The sequence below is a fragment of the Elephantulus edwardii genome, unplaced genomic scaffold, assembly GCF_000299155.1.
Source record: "Elephantulus edwardii isolate Elephantulus edwardi_28Jun2011 unplaced genomic scaffold, EleEdw1.0 scaffold00161, whole genome shotgun sequence".
NCBI classification, from domain to species: domain Eukaryota; kingdom Metazoa; phylum Chordata; class Mammalia; order Macroscelidea; family Macroscelididae; genus Elephantulus; species Elephantulus edwardii.
The window spans coordinates 2929788-2941154 of NW_006399911.1; the positions used below are offsets into that span (position 1 = coordinate 2929788).

The window sequence follows — 11367 nt, forward strand, 5'->3', positions numbered from 1 at the left end:
AGCAAATTTTCCTAATGTAATTAATCTTTTGGTTTCCTGACTGCTGGTGCCAAGAGTATTGATTGTGGATCCAAACAAGACGAAATCATCAACTACCTTGATCCTTTCTCCATCTGTTACAATACTGCCTCTTGGCCTGGTGGTGAGGATCTTTTTTCTTTGATATTAAGATGAAATCCATATTGAAGTTTTCTTTGACCTTCTACATCTAGCACTTCAAGTCCTCCTCAGTTTCTGTGAGTGAGTAAAGTTGTATCATCTTCATAATCCTTCACTCCTGATGCCACATTCTTCTTCATAAAGTCCAGCCTCCCTAAAGATTTGTTCTGCATATAGATTGAAAAGATATGGAGAAAAAATACATCACTAATGCAATCCTTTCTTGATTTTGAACCGTACATTGTTTCCTTGCTCTGTCCAGACTTCAACTTCTTGGTCTAGGTACAAGTTTCACATGAGCACAATCAGGTGTTCTTAAATTCCCATTCTTCTCAATTTCAGATACAATTTGTTGGAATCCACACCATCAAATACCTTTTCATAGTTGATAAAACACAAATAGATATCTTTCTGATATTCTGTACTTTCAGCCATGATCCATCCGACATCAGCAAGGATATTTCTAGTACCATGGCCTCTTGTAAACCCAACTTGCAATTCTGGCAGTTCTCTGGTTTCAGTCATTTTGGGATAATCTTCAGAAAGATTTTATTTCAATATGATGCTAGTGATACTGTTCAACAATTTCCACATTCTGTAGAATCATCTTTCTTGGGAATTGAAATAAATATGGATCCCTTCCAGTCAGGTGGCCAGATAGCGGTCTTTCAGATTTCTTGGCTCAACCAGCTGAGCATATCCAGTTCCCTTGTTGTTGTTGTTAGGTGCCGTCGGGTCAAGTACAACACATAGCAACGTTATGAACAACAGATCTGAACCCTGTCCTATCCTATGCCATCTTCAACTCCCTTAGGACTATGCAAATGTGAAGTCTTTATGGTCCATCAAAAGGGTTGGATAGCTTGCTGTAAATAAGTATGGGATATTCAAAGAGATCAACAAGTGAGAGGGAAAAAAAGACATGTATAATAATATTAATGTGGGAATTGGTCAGTTTTGCTATCCTGCTGCTCTGGTGGTCTAGTGGATAGAGAGTTGTGCTGCCAATCCAAAGGTAAGCAGTTCACATCCAGAAGTTGTTCCATGGAAGAAAGATGGGCAGTCTCATCCAGGAAAATGTGATTTACAGTCTCTGAAAACCTATTGGAGGGTCCGCTGTGAGTCACTTCTGACTTAATGGCAAGAGAGAGTGAGAGGCTGAAAATTAGGATTTCATTACAGCCAAGAAAGAATCTTTGTTTTCTTGATGTTGAGCCTAGGCTTACTGACACATAACTGCAAGGGCTAAAAGGGCTTTGTGTTTTCTACCTGAGGAGGCCAGAGGCCAAGGCCTTGAGACCAAGGGCCAGAGATAGAAGCTTGCCTTTCAGCACAGGTCAGAAGGCATCACTAATTGAACTGTATCCCAAGGGTTTGAACCCTAATTGTAACCTGTAATAAACTCCGTCAGTATTATCTGCAAGTTCCATGTGGCCATTGAAGTAGACTATCAAACTAGAAACTAGTGAGTATTTTGGGATGAACGATTGGTGTTGGAATTGTTAGGAAGGGCTTAGAGCATGGAGCGTGAAGGCATGTGCGACTTCCTAAGTAGTGGCTTTCGAGCTGCTGTTGTTAATGTGGATTCTTCCCTTTTGTGAAGTTAGTGGAGGTAAGACATCACAATAGCCTATGTCCATACCATTTTTGCAGTTTTGATGGTGGTAGCATCTCTATGATCCCTGATAGAAGACCCTCCATTTGCCCTTTCTTGAATTCCCATCAGTCCTTCTTCCCATGTCACTCACCACTGCACCTGTCCAAATAGCAGCCCCTGAGGACAGCAAGGCGGAGTACTTGCAAATGTAGAGGAATCCTCCCAAGACTCCACTCAAGACGCCAAGCACGATCTGTGTCACCTGAAAGACAGGGAGCCCCACTCCCACAGTGTATGGATTCAGGGTCAATTTCTGCCCCAAATCTTTGGTCAGCTTGAGGTCCTCATCACTCCCAGCATTTGAAGACCTAATGGAGGAAGAATGTTGCCGTTTCCCCAGGCTTACTCCTAGGCCTTATTATTTCTTAAGGAAACCTGATAATGTCTATGTCCTGACTAGATGACTAGGTCTTGATAAGGCCCTAGGCCTGATCAGACATTGACAGGATCCCTACCCCCAAATTCCTGGGCAAACTACCATCCCCTCTAGATCTTCCTTTATAGCCCTTATAAAAACACACACTCAGCTGTCTTTGCCTGCCTGCACAGCACGATCCTCTGGGTGAGTGGTCACCTGGCATCCCTCTCAGACCACTTAATAAAGGCCTGTTCTCTTCTTGAGACCACCTTCTCTCTCTCTCTCTCATCTTTTTTTCTGTCTAACACCTGGAGCAGCTTTCTTAAGCCATTTCTTAGCAGCATTCTTAGGAGCCCAAGGTTTCTTAAGCCATTTCTTAGCAGCATTCTTAGGAGCCCAAGGTGGCATCTTGCTGATGATTCAAATTCATCAGTGACTTCATAGGTGGAGCTCCAATCAACCTACAGCATCAGAAAAACCTGCTGAAGGGTCAACTCTGATTTGCTTCTGACTCAGTGAAATGACCACTTTGTTGCAGTTTTAGGAACTCATCCCTTGAGGTCTTCATCACCCCTGAAAACAAGTAGGCATGCCAATTCACCAGAAGCCTGGTTGAGAGACGTGTGGGGTTCCACCCAGAGGGCTGTAAAAGGATTCTATCTCCCCACTCTCTTCTACTGTAAACCTTTAGCTCATAGCCAACCTGACTCACTGCTTTGATCAAGAACACTAGCTAATGAGAAAGGAAAAAAAAAAAGCAGCACAAAGCACTAAGAATGTGACTTATTGTAAAAGAATATAATAGATTCAGTGTGTTGTTAACTGGAGCAAAAGCACCAGCAGAGAGAGTTTGTGTTTGGTTTAGTGTGAGGACTTTGGGTGCTGTAATGCAGTCCCCACATGGGAGGTATCCATACTCACCCAAGATGCTACAAGAAGTCGCTTGCGACCTTGGGAATGGATGGTAGTGCACTTGGGTTGAATCTTGGACTGCAAGTGGGAGCAAGCAGATAGCAGGAGCTTGGGCAGAACAGATTCCTGGTGGATATGCATGTCGATGTGGAGAGGCTGGGTTACCCCAGACGTAAGGCCATCACTGTCCTTGGTCTTTTCACAAGTGTCCATTATTCCTGAGGGGAGGAAAGAGCACTATTGAGGACAGGTGGCCATTACCGTTTACGTTTTGAAAGATTTTGTTGGCATTGTAAAGGATAGGCAATGGGAGTTGAGAAATTGTGGTGAGAAGCTCTGATGCCCAAGCCCACTTTGTTCAAAATGGCTTTCCTAAGTCCAAATGACTTTGATTTTTGTCACATGAGTGAAAAACACTGTCAATATTCAGGGCACTGTCTCGACTTCTCTTTGCGGCTGATGGGTCACTAGGATCCCTAACCAGGGATACCCCTGCACCCCTGAGCTGTGGACAGTTCCTTCTGGTTGTTTTCTCCTGTATGAGTTTGCCAATGAGTTATCCATGGTATTAATCTGATGAGTGTTTGCAAAATCCAATCCAAACTCAATTTATCAAGAGTGAGACTTTGTTATGAGATTTTTCAAAAATTGGGCACTCAAGTTCTGACACAGAATCAGGCTGGCATGCCTCCAACCAGAGTTTTTATCCCCCTAGGCCACAAATCCCTTCCCCAATTCCTCCTTAACTAAGTACTAGGCGACATGCAGGCTTTTCTGCAAGTTGCCTGTGTGGTCTACATCTTATCTCCCTTTTTTACAATTCCCTGTCCCTCACTTCCTCCTTTATCTCCGTTGGAAACACATTCCAGAATCTCTTCTTTTTAAAATAGCCTGCCCTTCTCTTCTGCTCTTTTCTTGTTTGTATATACATTCCAGAGGCCCTGTGGTTTATGATGTCAGTAAATAGTTTGTTTCTTTTGGGCCAGATTGTGACTCAACTCATTATTTCTCTTTTTGTTTTTCCTACTCTGAAGATTGATCAGTCTAAAGTTTGTTTTTTACACATAGTTAATGATATGAATGAGATGATTAGTACCTGTTGTGTAGAAACATGCAAACAAGGTGTACAGACTACTAGTGATGGAATTTGTCAGTCTCTCCATCCCACCAGACTTTAAAAGAGCAGATTGTTGTTGTTGTTGTTGTTGTTGTTATGTGCCATCAAGTCACCTGCTACTCATAGCGACCCTAAACTGTGCTCTATCCTGTGCCAATCTCACTGTCTCGGACACACCTACCCCCATTCCCCCAGTCACTAAGTCAATCCATTTCATCAAGGGTTTTCCTCTCTTGTACTGTCCCTCCACCCTCCCAACCATGATGTCCCTCTCCAAGGACTGATCCCTCCTTGAAAAATGTAAAAAGTATGTCAGACAAAGCTTCAGAATCCTTGCCTCCAAGGTGCAACTTGGTTTCACCCTCTTTAGGATGAACCTGTTTGGTCTCTTAGCAGTCCATGGAATAGGATCTCACTACCAGAAAGAACTTGGAGAAACAATGAAAGTTATACAAGTGTTCAGGTCTTTCATTTGTAGGGTCACTATGGGTAGTCTATGTCTTGATGGCACTTAACAACAACAACAACAACAACAGCAACATAGAGAGAGCTCTGTTGGCCTAGTGGATAGAAAGTTATGCTTTATCTATGGCCCTCAGTCCTGGTTTTAATTGTTTTTGGTCAAACATTCTTCTAAGTGGTATCGCACTGGTCTATCATTTGCTATACAGAGGTAACTTATGTTTGCTATGATACTAAACACTGTGACACTGATGTGTCAAATGTGATAGTGGTTACCAATGGTGGACAGTGTTGGTGGAGCTCCTGATTAAAACAAGCTTGGAAGCAGGAGTGGCATCCACTTCCAAAATAGCTTGTATCCGGAAACTCTATGAACTTGGAAAAACGATGAAAGTTATACAAGTGTTCAGGTCTTTTCTTCATAGGATCGCTATGAGTTGTCAATGACTCAATGACACTTAACAACAATAACAAACAGCAGGAAGGAAGTAGAGTGACATATGTGAGTCCATTTGGACCAGAGATTGCACACCAGTTAAATGAGAATCTAGATAAAAGAAGCAGGTCTTTGGAAATCCAGAAAGTGATGTGAGAGAGAACTTTATAGGGACTGTGTGTTGTGTGTGTGTGCCTCCTGCCTCAGACACCACCCCACACCCCATGCCCCAGTTTCCTATCTGGATTATCTTTCAACTTCCTTATTAAACCCCATAATTGTGAGTATGATCTGTGGGGTCTATGTGGTCATTGCAATAGATCAGCAGACCCAGTAGTAGACCAGTGAGAGTCCATGAAGTGGTGGTTGATGTTAGAATTGGTAGAAGTAGGTGTGGGGAGTGTTGTGGTATGTCTGACCTCTTGGGAACCAGGTTTGTATTGTGGATAGGGATTTGTTTCCCCTTGTGGAGTTGGGAGAGGTCAGAGGCGGCTGCCTTCATGCTCTTTGCACTGTTTTCACTCCTGGTCATCAAGCTGGATCCTGATTTCTCTCAAAGGCGTCAAGATGGGGGGTAGATTCTAAACTTGTTGTAGCTTTTCCTTCCAGCGTAGCTATCTGTTTAAGACCAAAATCCCTCAGGTACCCTTTGTTAAAGTTTTGCTGGGTAACTATAATGTTGAAGCCCAGTCCTTCATTCCTCCCTTCTTTTTCTGACTCACAACCAACTTCCTTCTCTTTCCATTTGGATTCTGCTCCAGGACAAACTCCTCTCCACTCTTCCTTTGTCCATCTACTGTGGTTCCCACATTCTCCCTTCCCTCAGGGATTGAGTCCAGCCATGCTCCCCATGACCTGACCCCACTACTTATATTGAAGATGTGTGATCATGGCTTACTGTCTCTGTTTCCTTCCTTGAGAGTCTCATGTTAGAAATAGAATTCTCGTGTGATGATAATCCTTTTATTATAGCAGCTACTCCAGAGTGGGGCTCCAGGGCCCTTCTCAGCTCTCCTCCATACTAAAAGCTACTCAGTATCTACATGTCTATACAAATGGCTTCCTTGACTCTTATAAGAAAGAACATAGTGGAGGTGGGGGGAGAGGTAAAGGACAGGCCATCATGGCAACAGACAGGATCACTTACCTCCACCTTCTTGGAGTCACACGCTCTGTCTGTTGGTCTCTTATTTCCAAGCAAGGTCTCAGGGAAATTGACAGTAAAGAGGACCTGTGAGATAGGGTGGAAGCTTTGAGAGCTCGTTTCAGAGACTTCTCTGAAAGGGAATCTTGTGCAAGAGAGGCTCCAGGGCAAAGGATCAACTGAGCTGTAGAACTCTGTCTTACCTGATATCCTCCGGGGCCCCAGCTGCAGAGCACACAGAACTCGGACGAAGAGGATCCTGTACTGGAGCTGAACACAAGCAAATGGAGAAGAAAATTGGCAGATGGTCAAAAGAGAAGGCGGAAGGAAGTGCATGATGGACTTTAGCGTTACAATTTCCCAGCACACAATTGGAGCAAAGGGGCCTCTTTGGGGTTTTCCAGCTGCTGAAGGATCAATATGCTCTGGTGAGCTAGGAAGGGTGGTAAGGTAAGTGACTCTGGGGACACAGATCAGAGGGACTCTGGGACTTACTATGTCCCACACATCATTCCTCAGGGATTAATAGTTTCATAACAGGTATACATTTTGGTGTTTGTGAATTTGTGTTGTATGAATAAAAATGAACTTGTATTGTCTAAATAGGTATGGGTTTCTGTTTTCTGAAAGAGTGTGAGTGTGTGTGTTGCCTGAATGTGTGTGTGTGTCATCTGAAGGGGCAGTGGGATGTGTGGTCCTTCTGCCTTCTGTTTTCAGCTTGATTCTCTGTTGAAGACCAAACTCCCTCAGAGGGGCCCTCTTGTTCAAGTTATTTTCTGGGAAATTGTAGTGTCCGGCCCCGCATCCCTCCCTCCTCTTTCTAACTCTCAGCCAACTTCCTTTTGTTTCTTATTTGGCTCCACAAAGCCTCCTCCCAACTCCCCCTGTGTGACTATCACAAGATCCAGAGGAAAGCAGGTAAGGCAGGGTCCCCACAGCACAGTGAGACCTCTTTCTGAAAGATTCTCTTGCACAGGACTCTGTCCTAGGGGTTTCTCCAAGATCAGTCTTATCTTGCTTCCTGGGTTTCCCTCAAGGCTTTTTTTAGAGGGAGACACTCACTAGATAGAGGCTTTGACTCTAGGCAAAAAAATCAAGCAGGGCAGGAGCATCAGGTCTATTGAGCTCAGGCTTCTTTTGTTCCATCTTCCCAATGCCTTCTCCTAATTCTACATGGTGTAGAGTTGTTCAGGAAGTTGGTGCTGAGTGCAAATCTACTGTGGAAGAGGGCTAACATGGACTAGGGTGGAAGACAGTGAACACTGAAAGTTCTGCCTTCTTTTCCCAGCCCTAGTCTTGAGGGTCAGAATCCAGATCTTCTGAAGCTAGATGAAGAGTAGGGGAGAAAGATCAGGTAGTTGGATGGGGTTAGGGTAAGTGGAGATACCCAGGGAGATGGGAGGTGTTGGAGCCAGGGCTTTAAACTAGTCTCTGGTCATTGCTGGCTTGAATCTGGAGCTAGACTTCCTCTTTCATGTTTGTGAACAATTTGGTTCTCTTGTGTTTATTTGCACCTTCTTTTCCTGTTACATAGGAGATCTGGAGGCAAAGGGTTAGAGAGATGTAAAAAAAATGAGTAGAGTACAAGGCCTTCAGGGTTAATGCTGTTGTTGTGGGTTCTCTGGTGGTCCAGTGATTACACACTTGACTGCTGTCAAACCCATCAGCTACTCTGCAGGAGAAACAGGTGGCAGTTTGGCTCCATAAAGAACATAGTCTTGGAAATATAATATGGCTGTTCTACTCAGCTGACAGGGCAGCTATTAGTCAGAAACAACTGAACAGAAAGAGATTTTGGTTTTGGTTTATTGTTGCTCATAATTTAGGATTACAATTTATAATTAGTTTAATGGGGACACCCATTAGAATTATCTATGGAGGTTTACTTTGTGATCTAAACAAACTAATTTTGATGTGTATAAGAGTTAAACTAGAAAAAAATGACTGTGACAATTTTCAATGGAGGAGATACGTAAGTCTGATATTTATTGAGGATAGAAAATGTATTTGTGCCTTTAATTGGATGTTTTCTTATTAAGCTTCCATGTTTCTATGAATGCAAACTGTATATAATGAGTTTTTCTAAGAAAAGAAGAAGTATGGAACTTTCTTACTTCAGTTTTTAAAATAATTGCCTTGCAGGCAGGTATCTTTAAAATGTCAGGAGATTTTTAATGAGAACTTATAGCAGCTCATATTGTGAGAATAAGAAGTAAATGTTATTAGATTAATGTGGCATATTGGCATAAAAATTGTATTTTCCCCTTCAACTAGTAATAACTGATTCTAAAATGTATTTTTATTTTTAAATGTAATTGTTTTTGGTCTTTTGGGCAAAATGAATGTGCAGAAAGGATCATAGAGAGAATTGAAATATCTGAGTTTTCAATTATTGCTAACAGCTTCTCATTCCAGTCTCAAACAGTATTATGTAAAATGAATTCAAAGCACATTGTTAATAAATTTAAATAAAATATTAACTTTTGGGGCTGTTCCCATGTTCTTGCTATTATTAATAATGCTGCTATGAACATTGTTGCACAAGTCTTTGTGCCTCAGTTCTTATTTTCTCAGGGTATATTCAAACAGTAGAATAGCTGAGTCATAGAGAATTTCTATGTTCAGTTTTTTTAAGAAATGCCAAACTGCTTTCCAGAGTGGTTGTACCATTTTACAATCCCACCAACAATATATAAGAGTTCCTATCTTGCCACATCCTCTCCAACATGTATTACTTGCTGTCCTGTTAAACCTTGCTTCTGTTACTAGGGTGAGATGGTATTTCATTGTGGTTTTGATTTGTATCTTTCTTATTGCCAGTGATTTTGAGCATTTCTTCATGTGTCTGTTAACCATCTGAATATCTTCCTCTATGGAAAGTCCATGTATTTGCCCATTTTGTAGTTGTGTTATCAGTCTTTTTCTTGTGGCAGCCATATGGTATTTTGTAAACTTTTTATATGAGACCCTTGTCTGAAATGGTATAGCCAAATGTTTTTTCCCCCAGTCACTAAATTTTATTTTCACTCTCTTGGAATACATTTTTTTGATGCTCACAGAGATTTATACGGTCCCATTAATAAATTTTATCCTCTCCAAATTGTGCATTTCTGACTGTATTTGGCAATCTCTTTATAACATAGACTAGATCGTCTAAGCTTGATCCCAGTTTGTCTCTTAGGAACTATGATTTTGGGCTTTATTTCTAAGTCTCTGATCGACCTAGAGTTGATAATAGTGTATGGTGTGAGATGTGATTCAGTTTCAGCTTTCTGCAGGTAGAAGTCCAGTTTTGCCAGCATAATTTGTTGAAGAGGGTATCATTTCCCCATTTAATAGTTTTTATTTCATTGTCAAATATCAGTGTACCATAGACAGCTGGGTCCATTTCTGGGTTCTCAATTCTGTTCTATTAGTCTATGTGCCTGTCATTGTACCAGTACCATGCTGTTTTGGTTACTACCGCTGTGTAATAGGTTTTGAGGTCAGAGAGTGTTATGCCTCCCACTTCATTTCTATTTTTCAGAAATGCTTTGTTTATTACTCTAAATAAACTTGACAATTTATTTCCCTTTCAATCTCCTTGAAAAATGAATTTGGTATCTGAATTGAGATTGCATTGAACATGTAGATTGCCTTTGGTAGGATTGTCATTTTCACAAGATTGAGTCTTCCTATCCATTAACAAAGTTCATTTTCCCATTTCTTTAGGCCTTTTATTGAGTCTCACAAAAATGTCTGTAGTTTTCTTTGTTTAGGTCTTTCATGTCTTTAGTTAAGTTCACTCCCAAGTATCTCAATTTGTGATTGGCTATAGTAAATGGTATTGCTTTCTTGGTTTCCTTCTCTCTGAGTTCTCTTTGTTACTATAGAGGAATCCCATGGATTTTTGGATATTGATCTTATATCCTGCCACTCTACTAAACTGATCTACTAGCTCTAGCAATTTTTTGTTGTTGTTGAGTCCTTGGGTTTTTCTGTGTATACTATCACATCGTCGGCATCCTTGTCTGATTTCTATTCACAAGGAAAATGTCTTTAGTCTTTCTCCACTGAGAATGATGTTGGCTCTTGGTTTTACATATAGACTTTTCACTATGTTGAGGAAATTTCCTCCTATTCCAATTTTGTTGAGTGTCTTTATCAGAAAGCAGTGTTGGATTTTGTCAAATGATTTTTCTACATCAATTGCTAAAATCATATGATTCTTATTTGCTTTGTTAATATGATGAATTACATTGATTGTTTTTCTTATGTTGAACCATTCTTGCATATCTGTTATGAACCTCATTTGGTGGTGAAGAGGGTTTTTTTTAATGTTCTTTTGGATTTTATTGACTAGGATTTTGTTAAAGATTTTTCCATCTATGTTAATGAGAGATATTGGTCTATGGTTTTCTTTTTTGGTAATATCTTTGTTTTATTCTTAGGGTTATGCTTACCTACCTGAATGACTCTGGGAGTGTTCTCTCTTTTTTCTATTTTTGAAGTAATGTAAGTAGAATTGCTGACAGATCTTCTCTGAATGTTTGGTAGAATTCAGTTGTGAAGCCATCTGGTCCAGGACTTTTCTTATGGAGAATTCTTTTCACGACCTGTTCAATTTCTTCTTTCTTGATGGGCCTGTTCAAGTACTCTATATCTTTCCTTGTCAATCTGGGCAAGGCATGAGTTCAAGGAATTTGTCCATTTCCTCTAGGTTTTTAAATTTATCAGTGTATACCTTTTCATAGTATTCCAGTATTATCTATAAATTTAATTTCATTTGATTCTGTTATGTTATCACCTGTATAATTTTTTAATTGAGTTATCTGTGTCTTCTCTCTCTTTTTTGTTTTTATGTTTGCTAGTGGTCTTTCAATTTTATTGACCCTTTCAGAAAACCAGTTCCTGGTCTTACTGATGGTTTCAATTGTTTTTCTTAGTTTTTATTTTAATTTTTTTGGGGGGTTCCATTCTATTGCTTAAGGAATTTATTAAGGTTTAAAAGATCTACATCACAGAAAAGGGTTGTAATAATGTTACCCTGGAAAAATTTCAAAGTCAGCATTAGCAATATCTCACAGAGGCATAAAAAGTATCCATAAAGTGCTTACAGTTTTAAACCATGATAACCTGGTGA

At 40.6% G+C, this 11367-nt stretch overlaps 1 protein-coding gene across 1 annotated transcript in view; it reads right to left on the reverse strand.

Annotated features, from left to right (window-relative positions):
* Positions 1–6581, reverse strand: part of TMEM176A (transmembrane protein 176A) — a 25478-nt gene extending 18897 nt beyond the window's left edge. The window contains exons 1-3 of the mRNA XM_006895194.1: positions 6449–6581; positions 3096–3304; positions 1908–2018 (exon numbers count right to left, since the gene is read on the reverse strand). Coding sequence (XP_006895256.1) covers positions 1908–2018; positions 3096–3304; positions 6449–6581 — 453 coding nt within the window. The remainder of the gene's footprint in view (positions 1–1907; positions 2019–3095; positions 3305–6448) is intronic.
* Positions 6582–11367: the final 4786 nt, after the last annotated feature.